The sequence below is a fragment of the Vipera ursinii genome (assembly GCF_947247035.1).
Source record: "Vipera ursinii genome assembly, chromosome: 3".
NCBI classification, from domain to species: domain Eukaryota; kingdom Metazoa; phylum Chordata; class Lepidosauria; order Squamata; family Viperidae; genus Vipera; species Vipera ursinii.
Window position 1 is genome coordinate 170,117,642 of NC_139516.1, and position 15,578 is coordinate 170,133,219.

The window sequence follows — 15,578 nt, forward strand, 5'->3', positions numbered from 1 at the left end:
ATGTGGGTTCCTGAGTTCTGCATCTTCGTTTTATTTTTGATGCATCCTTAAAATCGGTCTTGGAAGATTGAATGCATTTCTAGAATAGATTGAAGGTAAAAAAAGGAATTGTTTTCATTAGTGGGCCACTGCTGAATGGACAACCCTGAGGGATTTTGTTAAATTCTGCAACACAATGCATTATAGTTTAGACATGATTATCGATGACAATGCAGACACATAGCTGGCATTAGTTCCCCTGGTTCCATTCTCCTGCCAGTATAAGGAAATCCACTTGAAGTCCTGTGGTATAACATTGCGTACTCAGGTCTAAGGAATTATTATAAAGTGTTTCCTCTGCTAAATCCTCTTCTGTGGGATTCAACAGCAAGAAGTATATTCAAAGCTCTGCCTAAAGCGAACTCTTCATGTTGTGTTTTCAGCTAATCGTTTTCATCACAATCATTTTTCGAACCAGCACAAGAAGGTAGATATTAGATGGTGTCTAAATATGTCCAGAATGGAAATCAACAAGAATATTTTTCCTTCTCCAAAATATTTGCACAACAGTACAAGAAAGTTATGGTAACCTGTGCAACTGCACGGTCTCACCTTGTTCCAGTCATCAAACCTCTGGACATAGTATCCAGTTAGAAGTTACTTGAGTCTTTGTATAAATGGACAGGGTTTCAAGAATTAGCACCATTCCTTGCATAGAGTCCCCATGCATATGAATACCACAACTAATCTTCCAACTGACTAGTATTATTAAATATATCCAGGCAGTGGACAGTTATAAGTTAAAACCTCGAATTCAGCCTCTGGAGGGGAAGATAAAGGAGCAAGGGAGATCAATGTACCAGGGTGGGAATTGATAAAATGAAGATCCTGCTACTTCAAACTGAGTTATGAGGTCTCTCCCTTAAATTTTTCCTCCTTTGCTTGTTCAGTGCTCTGAGCTAGTTCCAATCTTGATAATCAGGAACGTCAGGATTATGCTAGATGGTATGCTTTCTCTTCTGCTATTTATAGCAGCAACTGTGAGAGTATGTCACCTTCACTTATTGAACATTTAGCGGTTCCTGTCCCTGGATATTGCAGTTATTAGGTTGATCCCTAGTGATCTCTCCCTACTGCAACAGTCTATATGTCTTCATTCCCTCCTGCCCCAAACCTTGATCTAGAAATTTGCAGTACTCATTATTCTGGATTTCTTTCATTTTCCCCATGTTTCTTCTCATCACAGGCCTTTACAGGCCCTATTAACACCAGAGCCCAATCTGAGGTTGTGGTACTAGTGTAAGACCCTATGGTTAATCATTTCCTACTACCCATCCTAGAAGCTCTCGTCTTGACATAATCCTATTATGTAACACAATAAGATAATAGTTCAAACCATTCCTTTCTTGCATGTACATTGGGACTAAAGTATGATTTCTAGAAATTTCTAGGATTGTCTGCATATAGCCAAATTATCCACACCTTCCTGAAAATCAGATTGCACTGCTGGACTGCTCATATCAAAAAGTTCTATGCAAATAGGCTCCAACATCCATTAATTTTAAAGGCATTCCCTTTCAAATCACTTTCTCTACACAGTTTGCTAAATTAGGACTGTTTGAATTTGCCAAGTTTGGTGTGTGTGTGTATGTGTGTGTGTGAATATATATATATATATATATATATATATATATATATATATATATATATATATATATATATATATATATATATATATATATATATATATATATATATATATATATATATATATCAGATTATAAAGGTCACAATTTTCTTCTAATGGCCAAAACATAGCTTCTTCCTCTCATATATGGCATGCAGTCTTCTGTCAGGTTTCCAAACAAGCCTTATAGTCTCCTGATACAAGGGTAACAGATGAAAAACAAATGCAAATATCACATTCAGAAATATTGCAACAAGGCCATAAAGAGATGGGAGAGTGTACAGTTTTTTTTACTTAAAGTACCGTACATACATGGAATCATTTGTTTTTGCTATTTAATATTTAAATATGCAAAGGAATGAGTGGCGGTACATTAGACCCATTTTCCCTTATAGAGATATTAGTTTTTTTGCTGAACATGACAGGTGGGAACAGAAAGTAGATTGAGATGTTCTGGTAGATCTTTGGTTTTAAACTGTCATCGATTGGTGACGGTTTCTGGTTTCCAACTGCTTAATATCTTCCTCTGCCCTCTACCATAATAGGTTCCTGAGAAAGAATAATTGGAGAGGAAAAAGTATGTGGACTAAACGTGCTCAGAAGCACAATATTATAATATATTTAGTCCTTCAGCAATGCTGAATCTCAGGATTTCTCTAAAATAAATTCCAAAAGCTTGATATTTGTCCAATTTTAAGTCTGTTACAGTCAAAACAAATAAGGGGTGAACAGATTAACACCCGCTGCCGCTTAATCAAATGCACGTTGGATATACAAAAAATTTATAATATACATACATTTAATAAAACACATTATTCTCCTAAGCAAAAAAAATGCTTTAAGAAAATTATTCTGTTTCATTTTGATTAGACAGGTTTAGTGTTTGGAATGTGGATTCTTTTAATTTAGTTTAATAGATCAGGTTTTCTTCTTCCTTAATTATATGCATTTTTAAGAATATTAAGGAAAAAAGAATATGAATCATCAAGAAGAAATCATTGAATCACTCTTATCAGCTTCTCACTTCTTTAACTGAAGTTACAATTGAACTTTAAATTCACTCTAATATCCATTCTAATTTTAAATGCACTTTATACATAAACAGTGGAGATAATGATCTTTACCAACTATTCCAAATTAAACTAGGGCATTCCCATTTGCTCAGATACACGTAAACATTTCAATAGTTTGCAAAGTGGTTAGAAAAACTTTTAAATGCAATTATTTGCTGCTCTTGGTTAACACCGAGTTATTACCTTTGAAATTATTAAAATAGTATATTCTTAATCTTATGCACCTACTAGACATTAAAAGCCTTTACCGCTTTCTTTTTATTAATGGTATGCTATGTAAAAAAAAAACTGTTGGGTGTAAGAATCTATCTGTCCAGACTATGGTGGGGTTTTTTTTGCATTGAAATATGGATCCATTATTTATTACAACCTGGGAATCTTATAAAAATGAATCTACAGCAAGAACAAGGTGCAAAGATGGAATATTTGAATACTTTCTGTTCAACAAATAAAAACAGAAGGCAATGACTATAATTATTAGAATAAGAACCCAAGAAGAAAAAAAGATTACAGGGAAATGCAATAATAATAATAAAAAAATAAACTGATTTGTGCACCAGTTTTGCTAACCCATAGTAATAAATATGTCTCACTAGACTACATGAGAACAAATTAATTCCCTTTAATGTCCACTATTTAGCAGCTGTTGAATGTTCAGGGATGCAAAAGGCACACCTTTATCCTTCTATTATGTACAAAAGTATTTGCTTAACACCCAAAATTATCTGCATAGTAATTACTGTTTTTCTCCTACTATTTACAGAAGGAAGGAAGGAAGGAAGGAAGGAAGGAAGGAAGGAAGGAAGGAAGGAAGGAAGGAAGGAAGGAAGGAAGGACTTAGTGCAATAAAAAATTAAAAATGGTAGATTGTGAGTTAGTTTCAGCATACTTCTACATTTTGTTGAACTGGTCAGCACTACATTTTAGGTCTCCAGCCATTAATAAATTGCAATATTTTTTTAACTTGTAGTTTGCTGAGTTTAAAGTCCTCAGAAAGGATCTCTTCATTGAGCTGGACAAGCAAGTTGCCATCAATTTTTTCAGTAACAAAAAGTATTATGACATCTTCAGATAAGCCTATAAATCGCAGAGACTTCGATACTTCTTCAATGGAAAGCCCAGACAGATCTACAGGTGGCTGCCATGGTGATCCATCACCACAAGATCTTGGTGCTAACTGAAGATGAAGGGGTGATGAGAAAGAATAAGAAACTGAGAAGAGGTCTTGCACGCTTTTTTTACCCAGATACTGGTCTTCAGAAAGGTCTGGAGAACTCCTGAGAGGATCTTCTTCAGCACCATCTATTCTGAGAGACCCGGGACACATGTCGAGCCCTGGCTTCTCCTCTACCATCTTTGGTGCACGAGGGGGTAAGGCAGGGCAAGAAAGTGACTGCAATGTACCACTTACTGCCGAACTTTTTTCATCGGTATATTCAAGGGAGTAACTTGCTGACTTTGGGCAACTGGGCATGGTGCATTCTACTTCAGTCATAGCTGGCGGCACATCACCTGCAGAGACTTCATTTCTGTTAAAATTGAATGTAAAAGGTGCTGGACAGCTTCTCTTTGGTGTGTTGGGAGTCTTCTGCCTTGGATAGCTATAACTTCTGCTTGGATCCAACAGAAACTCACTCCTAGTAAGGTCTTCAGCAGCTCCAGAAAAATGATTTGGCCATGAAAGTCTAGAGAACAAAGCATCAGCAGACGGGCTTCCCAAAGGCAATTTGTTGTTAACTTCTTGCAGGTCCCTTTCCCCCATAACACATGGATAACAAGTTACAGGAATAACCTCGGAAAGGTTTTCAGCATCTCCTTCTGTGGCGCTGCTTTGAGATAATTAAAAAAGAAGAGACAGAATTGGTATATAACTTTTGTAGTTAGTAGTAGTCACTTTAGAATTCTGTTATTTTATATATAAAATAGCACTGGATTAATGTAAAACAGTATCTATACAGTGCTTCCATTATGCAGACATTTTTTCAGGGAGAACTAATTTAACAACTTTTCCCAGCAAAGTCAACTTTCCTTGGAAGTATTTTCCTTTTATTAGTATTAAGGTTGCATATGGTGGACACATATTTATGTCAAATATGCAATCCATTTTATAAAAAAGTTTAATCATCATCCATACTCAAGTCCACTAGACTGCATAGTTTTCTGCAATCTAATAATTACACCCTCAGAGGTTACAATGACATCTATTTCTGTGTAAGCGAAAGTCTATACTTGAATAGATAGCTTTTATTACAGTTCCACAAGCCAATAAGGTTAAGATCCATGGCACTACATATTATGATTATAGTTCTTTGCATAGTTAGCCAGATGTTCAGATAAGATTTGGCATTTTTGTCTGCCTATCAATTCCTTCCCAAGACCTTATTATTATTATTATTATTATTATTATTATTATTATTATTATTATTATTATTATTATTATTAAATTTGTCACCTGTCTTGCCACGGGGCTACTTTAGGTGGCTCAAAACAATTTTAAAAAAACCCCCAAAGAAATGAAGTCAAAATCCTTTTTCCACCAAGCTGATTACAAGTAATCCTTGACATACAACTGTAATGGACTCTCATCATTATGGTCACATGTCATAATGATCCTAAAACAGGTCAGATAAATGATCAACTTGTCAAACTATGCAACTCAATCTTGCTTGTAGTGAGAAGAGGTAGCTCTCCAAGATCTTAATCAGGAGTCTTTTCTCAATGCTGCTGCCTGTGATTCTTATCAGTGTCAATACCAAGAATGGAGTTCACAAAATATATGGTTTCCATCACTATGCTCTTGCATTTTTCTTCATATATTTATAACCATAAGATACCCACTAATATGTGAATTAATCAGTACAAATCTCAAATTTGTCCTTTGTTTCATGAGGTCTTTCTTTAATGAATCAAAACAAGTTGAACAGGCTTCACCCTATGAATCTGTGTTCTCTTACACAAGCACCGATGTCTGGTTCCTCATTGCTTAGGTATCATCATTACAAAAAATTCTTCTTTGGTGTTTTGATTGTTGATCTTGCTGCCTTATTACAAATAATCCAAAGATCTAGAAATAGATTCCAATCTATTGCCTTGGTGGAGCAGTGGGCTAATGCCTCCTTAAGTAACACCAGCTGCCTGCAATTAGTACAGGTTCGCATCCCACCAGGCTCAAGGTTGACTCAGCCTTCCATCCTTCCGAGGTAGGTAAAATGAGGACCCAGATTGTTGGGGGCAATTAAGCTGACTTTGTAATAATGCCACTTGGGGGGTGTATGAAAGCCCTAATAAGCAGGCATATACATAGAATGAAGGCTACTGCTAAGCTTGTAAGCCGCCCTGAGTCTTTGGAGAAGGGCGGGATATAAATGGAATTAAAATAAAAAAAAAAATAAAAAAAATATCTTCTGGCTGCTACAGGTAAAAATTGGCAATAGTACTCCATCATTATTTTTATCTTTAGGATAAAATGAGAAATATAACCTACTAATAATATAAAGAGCCAGAATATATAATTGCTACAATTGTTTTATCTATTTAGATTTAGCATATGCATTTTGCATGACTCTGTTAACAAATTTGGGAGGATATGAACAAAGAACTGGATTCAATGATCTAATAGCTCCTTCCAACTCTCTGATTCTTTATTTCTGTTATTGCAATCATCCATTTTCTATTAATTATTTGTTACCCCAATTATCTTCTATTTCTGAATGTGCAGGGGGAGAATTCTATTTACTTCTCTTCCCAGCAGCAATCCTGTGAACTAGCTTAGGCTGAGAGATAATGAGCTCCACTGTCAGGTGGGATTTACACTTTGCTTTCTCAGCCCAGCACTTGAACCATAGATCATTAGACTGACTTTGAAAAGAAAGTACTTAATACTTACATATTATGCAGTCCTGATGAATAGTATGAAAGTGTTGGACTAGGAGAACGAGTTTGCTGCCGAACAGGTTTGCTGATCCGTGGAGGAATAGAAGGGCTAGTAGATGTTGGCTTTGAGTTGCGTGGTGGGACAGGAGGAGCATTCAGGAGTCTACATTCCTCTCTGACCTGAAATCATGCACAATTGTGAGGTAACACATCATGCAGGTAATTGAGTGTCTTGAAAACTAATAATATTATTTATTTATTTTTATTTATTTATTTTAATCCCATTTATATCCCGCCCTTCTCCGAAGACTCAGGGCGGCTTACAATTTAAGCACAAACCAATGTGCTTAGCAATATTATTAGGGATGAAACAAGAATAAAGAAATAATTATTTATCTAAGGACCCTTAGAGAAAGAGTTTCTAAAGCAAAAGTGGAATGTGAGAACTTGCTGCTCATATTCTTAGACAACCCATTTTTTTCTTTATAAAATTTATTTCCAGCCCATCTCATATCCATGACTGTGGGCGGTTTACAATATAAAAAACACCAAGAAACATAATCATCCATTGTAAAAACATAGCAGATAAAACATTAATAGATAAAATCGTGGACACGAGATGGCACAGAAGGGAGCAGGACACATGGGGTAGTGGGGTGGTGGTAGAGGTCAACCGCCTCCAATATGTAGCTCCAGTAGGTAGGGGGTAAGGGTCCTACCAGATCAGTAACCTTTGCAGAAATTGAGAAACTAGTTGAATAACACGGCTAAACATAGAGGAGACTGAACTGAATCCCCAGGGTTATGGAACAAGACAGACAAGAAATCCCTTCAAGGCCAACCCTCCCATCAGACAGATAGGAAGTGGCACTACGGTATCAGCAGCAGCCTTCAACTGGTGATTCTGACCTTCAAGGGCCAGTTCTTCTTTTGGAGGACACAACTGAGTGTTCCTGTGCTGCCCTTCTTTAATTAGCACATGCCCTTTGAATTTATGATGCCAGACGTTAACAAATTAATTGCCCTGCCAGATTTAGATTTGCACCCTCACTAAATCCAAGTTACCCAAATGATGATCTTTGCACTGAAAATGTAAAACGTTCTGTCCTTTTCTTTTCTTTTTTTTTTTTTAGCAGATCCCGAATTATCTTTTGAAAATGAGGATTTTACTTATGTACCACCAGCAGAGGGCAGATGGTAGCCGGTGAAAGATGACTGGTTAAAAAAGCTGGTACAAATGCTATTCTCACCGGCATGTTGCTCCAATGAATGAACTATTTACAACTCTTGAAGGAGAGATTTCAACAAAATACAGAACTGCTCTCTCCTCTTTAAAAATAAATTGCGCAATTTTACCTTCGAAGACATTTCACGGTTTTCTCTCATAAGAAAAGGAAGTAATTCAGAAAGTATTTAAAAGCATACATTAATTGATTTAGGTCCTTCAGATGAAAAATTGAAATATCTAGATATATTTCAGATGGATTTCAGGTTTGATTCTAGAACAGAAACTTCCTGGATGATGAATGAACCAGTTTTGCTCAGATGAAATCCACTGTAGACAACTGCTACCTGCTGTACATAGGGCTATTTTTAAAACAGTTCTGAAACTGTAATTGACCCCCCCCCCCGAATAATGATTAGATTAGTAATTAAAACTAGGTAGTTTGACATATTTCACTGAGGTTTTGACACCTGCAGTGCTTCCAATCCTGTTACTAGGAGCCAATTTAAAATGCCAGTTTTAAAGTTTTAGTCCTAAATATACTAAAACCTAGTAATATAAAAATGCCTTCAACCCAATGGATCTACCTAAAACTTACATTCTTTTTCAGAAATCATATTCTGAGGGCCACCAGGCAATTATATGCGGGTGCAATTTGTGTTGAGAAGTATTTCCACATCGCCACACAAATCACCACAAAGCAGGCTCGAATAGCAGCTCTTACCTATGTTTGGTTGAATTCATTTGTCTTCTGCCAGTGACGCTCTTAAGCGTCTCTTGATCCGCTTCATCTCTCCCAGTTCCTCCATAAACCATGGGGAATGACGAGATTGACGGGTTGAGAGAGGCCGACTGGGCGCAATCCTATCCAGATTACTTCACCCCCTTATGAAAAACGAGTGTTCCATATATATGGTAGGAACTTCACCCATCTTGGGGATTAAGCAGAATGCTAGAAACTTACCGCTTCTGATTTAGGAGGCACAGGTGGTGGAGGTAGGGAAACATCTGAGGATTTTGCTGTTGCTACTAAAGATCCAGGTGCTGGCAAAGAAGCTGTATCACCCTTGGACCGGAAAGAACTCCTGTAGTTGTCACATTTGTTCTTTTCGCTCTGTGAGCGAGTAAGAGGCTGATCATTCACTTTCCCACCCCCTTTGTCCAACCATAGTTCTTCATATGGAAGTTCCAGTTTAGGAGGTAAACAGACTGTTTCTTCACTAATTTCAGGGAAAGGGTAGTTACAGCTCCCATCCCTAGAATCTTGCAAAGCATCATGAGAAGATAAAGCCCACTCATTGCACAAGTCTCTGCAATCATGAAGGTTCACCTCACTATTTCCATGGAGGTTGTTTCCATAAACACAGACTGAGAGACGGTGGAAAGATTGGGTCAACTCATCCCGTGCATAACTGAGAGAGTTTGGCACATGGTTGTGGCTGGTGGGTCGACTTTTTTGTGGGCTTTTGCAGTCTTCATTCCAGTCAGCTTTTACATCTCTCACAGCACGAGAATATTCATCAATATCAAACTGCTCTTGGCAGAGGCCAAACCAGTGCTTCACAAAGCCTTCATGCCATGCTTCTCCTTTCACAAGACTTTCTGGAAGGGTAAACTTTGGAAGAGCTAAATGCAAAGGAAAGTGCATTGGAATAATTTTATTACTATGTAGTGCGCAGCAAACCACAACTGTCTTGGTTTGAATATTAACAAACTTGTAACGGTGCCCTTCACGGACAAAATGCAAGTCATAAGGATTCCGTGGGGGAGGGCTTGGCACGTTCACATTCACTGGGAGCCGTGTCTTCTCCACGATGTTTCTAATGGTATGCTCCCCTTCTTGCATTTGCAGCTCTAAGGGACTACGTGTGCTGAATCTTCCTTTACACTGGAAAGGCAGGCTAATACTCTCGTTGGTCCGATGGTTCATGCAAATCAAGCAAGGCATTTTGCCTTTGCCCAATTTGCTAATGGAATTGAGTTTTCCAATTTTTTTGAAGATGGTATTGAGCCGTGACTTTTCCTTTGAAGATTTTGCATATAGGATTTCTGCTTGTCCCATTAATGTGAGTTCATCTCCTGTGCAAAGGGTAATATTATAAAGCTCTGTGTCTTCATTGCATTCACCTGAAGCCACCTAGAAAACACAGCATACAAAATTAAAATAGCATATCAAGCTCCAAACTTAGAGGACGAATCCAACTAATGTGAACAGTAGAATTTGTACAACTTCTTCTGCCTGGTATTCTATATGTTAGACTATAACACTATACATTCAGGGCATAAATAGTATTAAAGTGAGAAAGACTGTTCTAGAATGTCCACATGACTGATCACCCTACTTTCTTTTGTTAAAGAAGCTGTATATCAAAGAATAACACAATATTAAGAATTTATCAGACAAAAATAAGTAATCTATGCCACAAAGCTTAAGAACAGCAAATGTTTAAATTGTACAGAAACCTACAACCTTATGCAATTAGGCTTGCTCATGAGCACTGAGGTGTAATTATAGATACTTTGCTACTCTACTATAGTTTAATGCTATATTTAACTACCTGTAATTTGTTGCAGTATAGTTATTCCTTCCCCCTTTTCACTCTTTCTTCTGTATTTAAAAATAAAAGAAAGCATGAATATGGTTATCTAGAAATTTGAACTTTCAGTTACCAATAGCTCCAGCCAGCAAGGCTAGTGAATTTAGATTGCAGAAACTGTGGACTATAGCAGAGGTCCCCACCCTTTTGGGCACCAGGGACCGGTTCCATGGAGAGAGGTTTTTCCACAGACTGGAGGTGCATGGTTTTGTGTGCTGCCTGCATTTTGCAGATGAGGCTTTGCTTGTTTGTGCAGACCGGTTGCTGGCATGTTGCAATCTGGTACTGGTCCATGGACCAGAGGTTGGGGACCCCTAGACTATAGCATCTGACAAGCAACATATATCTAACTCTTGACAGAAAGAAATATAGAACCATTATTGTACCTGGTAGATTCCTATTTCAGGAAATACAGTCCAGTGACTGAAAATCTCTCTCTCTCTCTTGAAATTAAATACTAATATATTCTACAAATCACCTCAATGACCATAGAGTTCTACAGAGACTATTTTTGTTTCTCAGCTTAGAAAACAGAGCACAACTAGAGTGATAAAAATATTGGCCAGTTTACTGTGTAGCTGATCATCCAGATATAATTGCTTCTTATTTCATGAAAATAGCCAACTGGCAAATTCTGAAGTAAGACTATTACGTGATCAAAAGTAAATAATGCCTAGTACTCAAATTAGATTGCCTAATCTATATCATCACAGTTCATATTTGCAACGAAGAATAAAAATTAACATTTTTCTTTCTGATCTGCAGTGTTAATTAAAAAAGTTAGCAAATGCTAAAACTTAATCTGTGAAGTAAGGACATGCCATAATTCTGCACATAAATGTATTGGCTTTTAAAATCAAATATTTTACCACATATACATTTTGGTAACTGAGTTATGTTAGCATTCCAATCTAAGATTCAGGCTAAGAAAGAACCACCCCTTCCAGTCACACTGGAAATTGCACAAAGCGAATGCAAAAGTGGAACAAATCTAACAGGCATGCCTGGGCATCTTCAATATTCACATATACACCATATATAATGGTAACTCCTTCGACAGAATCTGGGAAAGTCTACAGCCTTTTCATTATGATTTTAGGACACCAAAAGCATCATCATATATCCCTTGTCTTTTGAAAAATAATTTCTGGATGTTAACATTCACTGACCTATAATTTATTTATTTGTTTGTTTGTTTTGTGTATGGCATGAAAGACATGGATTGCAGCAGTAAAGATGTATAGAAAGAACATAATAGCATGATACACAAGATGGAGAGGTATGGTTAATTTTGTAAGGTATAAGAAATTCAAGAAGTTTTATATTAAATTACAAATTACATTTTAAATTGCATTGGTTCATAAAGATAAAATTAGTATTCTATTTATTAATATAAGAGCCTTGGTGGAGCAGTGGGCTAATGCCTCCTTAAGTAACACCAGCTGCCTGCAATTAGTGCAGGTTCGCATCCCACCAGGCTCAAGGTTGACTCAGCCTTCCATCCTTCCGAGGTAGGTAAAATGAGGACCCAGATTGTTGGGGGCAATTAAGCTGACTTTGTAATAATGCCGCTTGGGGTGTGTGTGAAAGCCCTAATAAGCAGGCATATACATAGAATGAAGGCTACTGCTAAGCTTGTAAGCCGCCCTGAGTCTTCGGAGAAGGGCGGGATATAAATGGAATTAAAATAAAATAAAATAAAAAATAATATCTAGGTCACTTATCCAATTAAGCCTCGTAGTTTTAAGTGCAAGAGGTCTACTTGTCCTCCTGTATAAGCTCTCAGAGGTCAGTTAATCAATATGATCCAGTGTCTGCTGGGGAGCCCCACAATCACATTCAGAGGATGACACTCTGCCCCATTTAAATGGAGAGTCTTGACAGATACCATCTAAGCTGCGAACCCTATTCAGGGTTTTCCAGCACTAGCGGGTAGAATAAAAACTGACCTATATAATGACCTAATAGAAAAAATAAGCAAACATATAAGGAAATCCTATTCATAAACTTATTCAGAAGAAAAACCCACTGGGATTTTACTCCAGATAAATGCTTTAGCATTGCTACCTTAATTTATTATTTACTTTTTTGTATAAAAATATGAAAACAAAAAGGAATCAGTAATATGTTTAGCAAAAGTTCCATTGTAATGTGAACATTGGAAAGGAAATAATGCTTCAAACTGAACTTTGTTATGTACAGCTTATCAAGCTAATAGCACAGTTGCAGAATTTCCTGAGAGGAAGTTATTCCAGTGGTGTGTTATCTCAATACAGTTAATCCAGGAAACAATAAAAATCTAATTGAACATGATCGTTGTTCAAAATTCAGACCTAAAGGCAAAAAATTATAATTCATCACGAATATTAACAACTATCTTATCAAATAAGATCTTCCTCCACTACCCCCATTAAAGATCTTTACTCTTGTGACGTGACTTCTTCAACAACAATCTGCATATCCTATGGGGAATCCTAAGTACATTATCATAGCTATGAAGAACAAGTATGTGTATTTTATTTTATAAAACATTTGCTTAATGCTTCCCTAAAAAACATTACACTATATATTTTTTTAAACAACAGTGAAATTACCTACTTTTAATTTTGATGAAAAAAAGTGATAAGAACTTTTCTGAAAAGGAGGCAGAACACTTTAATAATAAAAAGCAAACATGGGAAACAGCAATTCTTGGTGTGTATGATCCACACAAAACTCTTGCCCCCCCAAATATTTTTCTTGCCATATTGGACAGCTTCTAGTCCCTTGTTTTCTAAAAATGTTTAGAAAAAGAGTTTAATAATGAACTAGGATTGTGTACCCTTGCTATTTTGCACGTTTGTGGCAATAAAATAATGGTTTGGTTAATTGAAGGTATTTGCCTCTAGGGACTTGAAAGTTTAAGTTAACTATTATATGAGCTTGCATTTACTTTAACTGGAACAGAGACTTGTTGAAGAATTATCTTCTAAATTAGAATACTGAAGTGATCTTCTTAGGCAGTAAAACGAAGCGTAATTAACTGAAATGATACTGTAATATTATTCAAGTCCATAATTCCTACTGTCTAGCTTCTGATTTGGACGCTTATAGAAAAGCAAGCATGAAAAGACTGTGGCTCTCCAGGTACTGCTGGACTATACCTAGGAATGTAAAACAATTTGCCTGTGAGTGGATTTGAGAGTTAACTCCAAGAAGATCCATGACAAGACAAACATGAGTCATACATGAATTCAAGCTAACATTAATCTTTCAAGAAAACAAATACTGTGCAGAGGAGTAGGGGAATTGTATTTTTTAAAAATGTACAAGGTAATTTTGAGATATCTTTCATCATCTGTACTTAAAGCAGTGCCAAATTATTTGTGGAGAAGCCTCTCCCATATTCCAGATTCTATCTCCACCTTCCTCTGTCACTTAGAACAATTCAGTAAGTCTGCTTTAAGTGTGGTATTTTCTTTCTCTGAAGCTTCCTCTGCTTCATCTTTTTTCAAATGTCTCAAACTTCCCACCAGGTAAGAAAGATCTCGGTATATTTCAATATGGCATCCAAGTATCATCCATAAAATTTGTTACACTTGAAGAGAAACCTTGACTCTCTCATCCTTTGACTTCTTTTTCATGTAGCTAATGTCCTGACAGTCTCTGTAGGTAATTCTAAATACTATCTTCCTGCAAAGGACTTGCTATCTTGCCAGATTTAATGTTGCTTTCATTTATATCCTTTGCTCTTTTGATAGTCATATCTAAGCAAGCATTTTTAGAATCAGTACATCCGATCAAAATGGAGTAATGTGCTAGCTAAGGAAAGTTAACTTTCTGTTTCTTCAGCTTCCAATCACCATCACCAATCACCATCAGTGATTCCCAGGATGATTTAGTGTGTTTAGTTGGGCACACTTTTAGTGTTACATCTTACCATTTGCCTTTCTTCAGCTATTTCAGTGAATTGGAAAATAGCCATTTCTTCTTTTACTTTTGTGTGTGTGTGTGTGTGTGTGTCTGTGTGTGTATGTGTGTGTGTATGATACCATGTTTTCTGGCCAGAGTTTTTTGGGCATTTATTTTATTTATCAAATTAATCATTTTATCTATTTGGTAAAGATTCTTAAATAATTTTGGGATAAATGATTAAATATCAGTGTCAATTAATCTGCTAGCGTTAATAAATCTGTTAGTGTTCCAGAAGGTAGTTTGGGATCTAGTGTAAGAATATTGGGCAATTTTTAGTAAAATGGTGAAGGATTTCAGACTGCCAACTGCTTAATAATAGAAATGATAAAATAGCTCCTTTGCCATCTCAGACTATGCAGCAGAACAAAAGGAAGTCTAGGGAACCAGGAATGGATTTTTATATGCATGAAACTCAGTGAAATACTGTATTCAAAACTAACTGTTAGGTTCCTAGGTTTTTCATTCTAAGTGTAACCTGATCCTTGTTTGTGGAACTTGAGAGTCTAGTAAGACGATAAAAGACTTCACAAGCTTGAAGCAATCCCACTACTGCAGAAATATACCGGTACCCATCCTGGTCTACATAACTTCCTGGAAAGCATGTCCAGATATGAAAAACCCATTATCCCTTAATTAGAAACCCTATTGTTTTTAAGCAGTAGAAACTGGAGTGTTCAAACAAAGCCTTCTTTTACTGACCAAGTTGGAGACTGCATTTAGTATTGTATGTGTACATTTGCTATCCTCATCTACTGAACCAAGACAGGTTTTCTGCAATTCACAGGAGACTCAGAACAAGGAAAGGCAGACAAGCATATGACTATGCTGATTTGAAGCTAAATTGATAGGGTTAAATATTTGCAGAAAGAATAAAAAATAGTTCATGCAGTGCTGAAGTTCAGTATAATTCAGTGAAATCAGCTAATAATAGATAAGAAGATTAACAATAAGCATTTTTCATGTAAACTATTTACTTCATGCTAACTTGTTTTAATTGTGATTTAACAGTTATTTTTACTGTCACTGTAGTATTATAAACCACTTTGGCTAAAAATCAGAATGAGATGCATAATCACTGCTTACCAAATTCAGTATACTACTACTTAAATTTTAATTTTATTTTAGACTCATTGTTCTTTTTAACACAGTAATGTTTAATCAACATAAACATTAATGTTTTATATTTTGGT

The 15,578-nt window shown here is 36.3% G+C and overlaps 1 protein-coding gene across 1 annotated transcript in view; it reads right to left on the reverse strand.

Moving 5' to 3' along the window:
* Nucleotides 1-3,655: 3,655 nt before the first annotated feature.
* GAREM1 (GRB2 associated regulator of MAPK1 subtype 1) overlaps nucleotides 3,656-15,578 on the reverse strand; it is a gene marked incomplete at its 3' end in the record, with an annotated part of 69,406 nt that continues 57,483 nt past the window's right edge. Inside the window, exons 4-6 of the mRNA XM_083360754.1 lie at nucleotides 8,802-9,974; nucleotides 6,626-6,792; nucleotides 3,656-4,565 (exon numbers count right to left, since the gene is read on the reverse strand). Coding sequence (XP_083216880.1) covers nucleotides 3,656-4,565; nucleotides 6,626-6,792; nucleotides 8,802-9,974 — 2,250 coding nt within the window. The remainder of the gene's footprint in view (nucleotides 4,566-6,625; nucleotides 6,793-8,801; nucleotides 9,975-15,578) is intronic.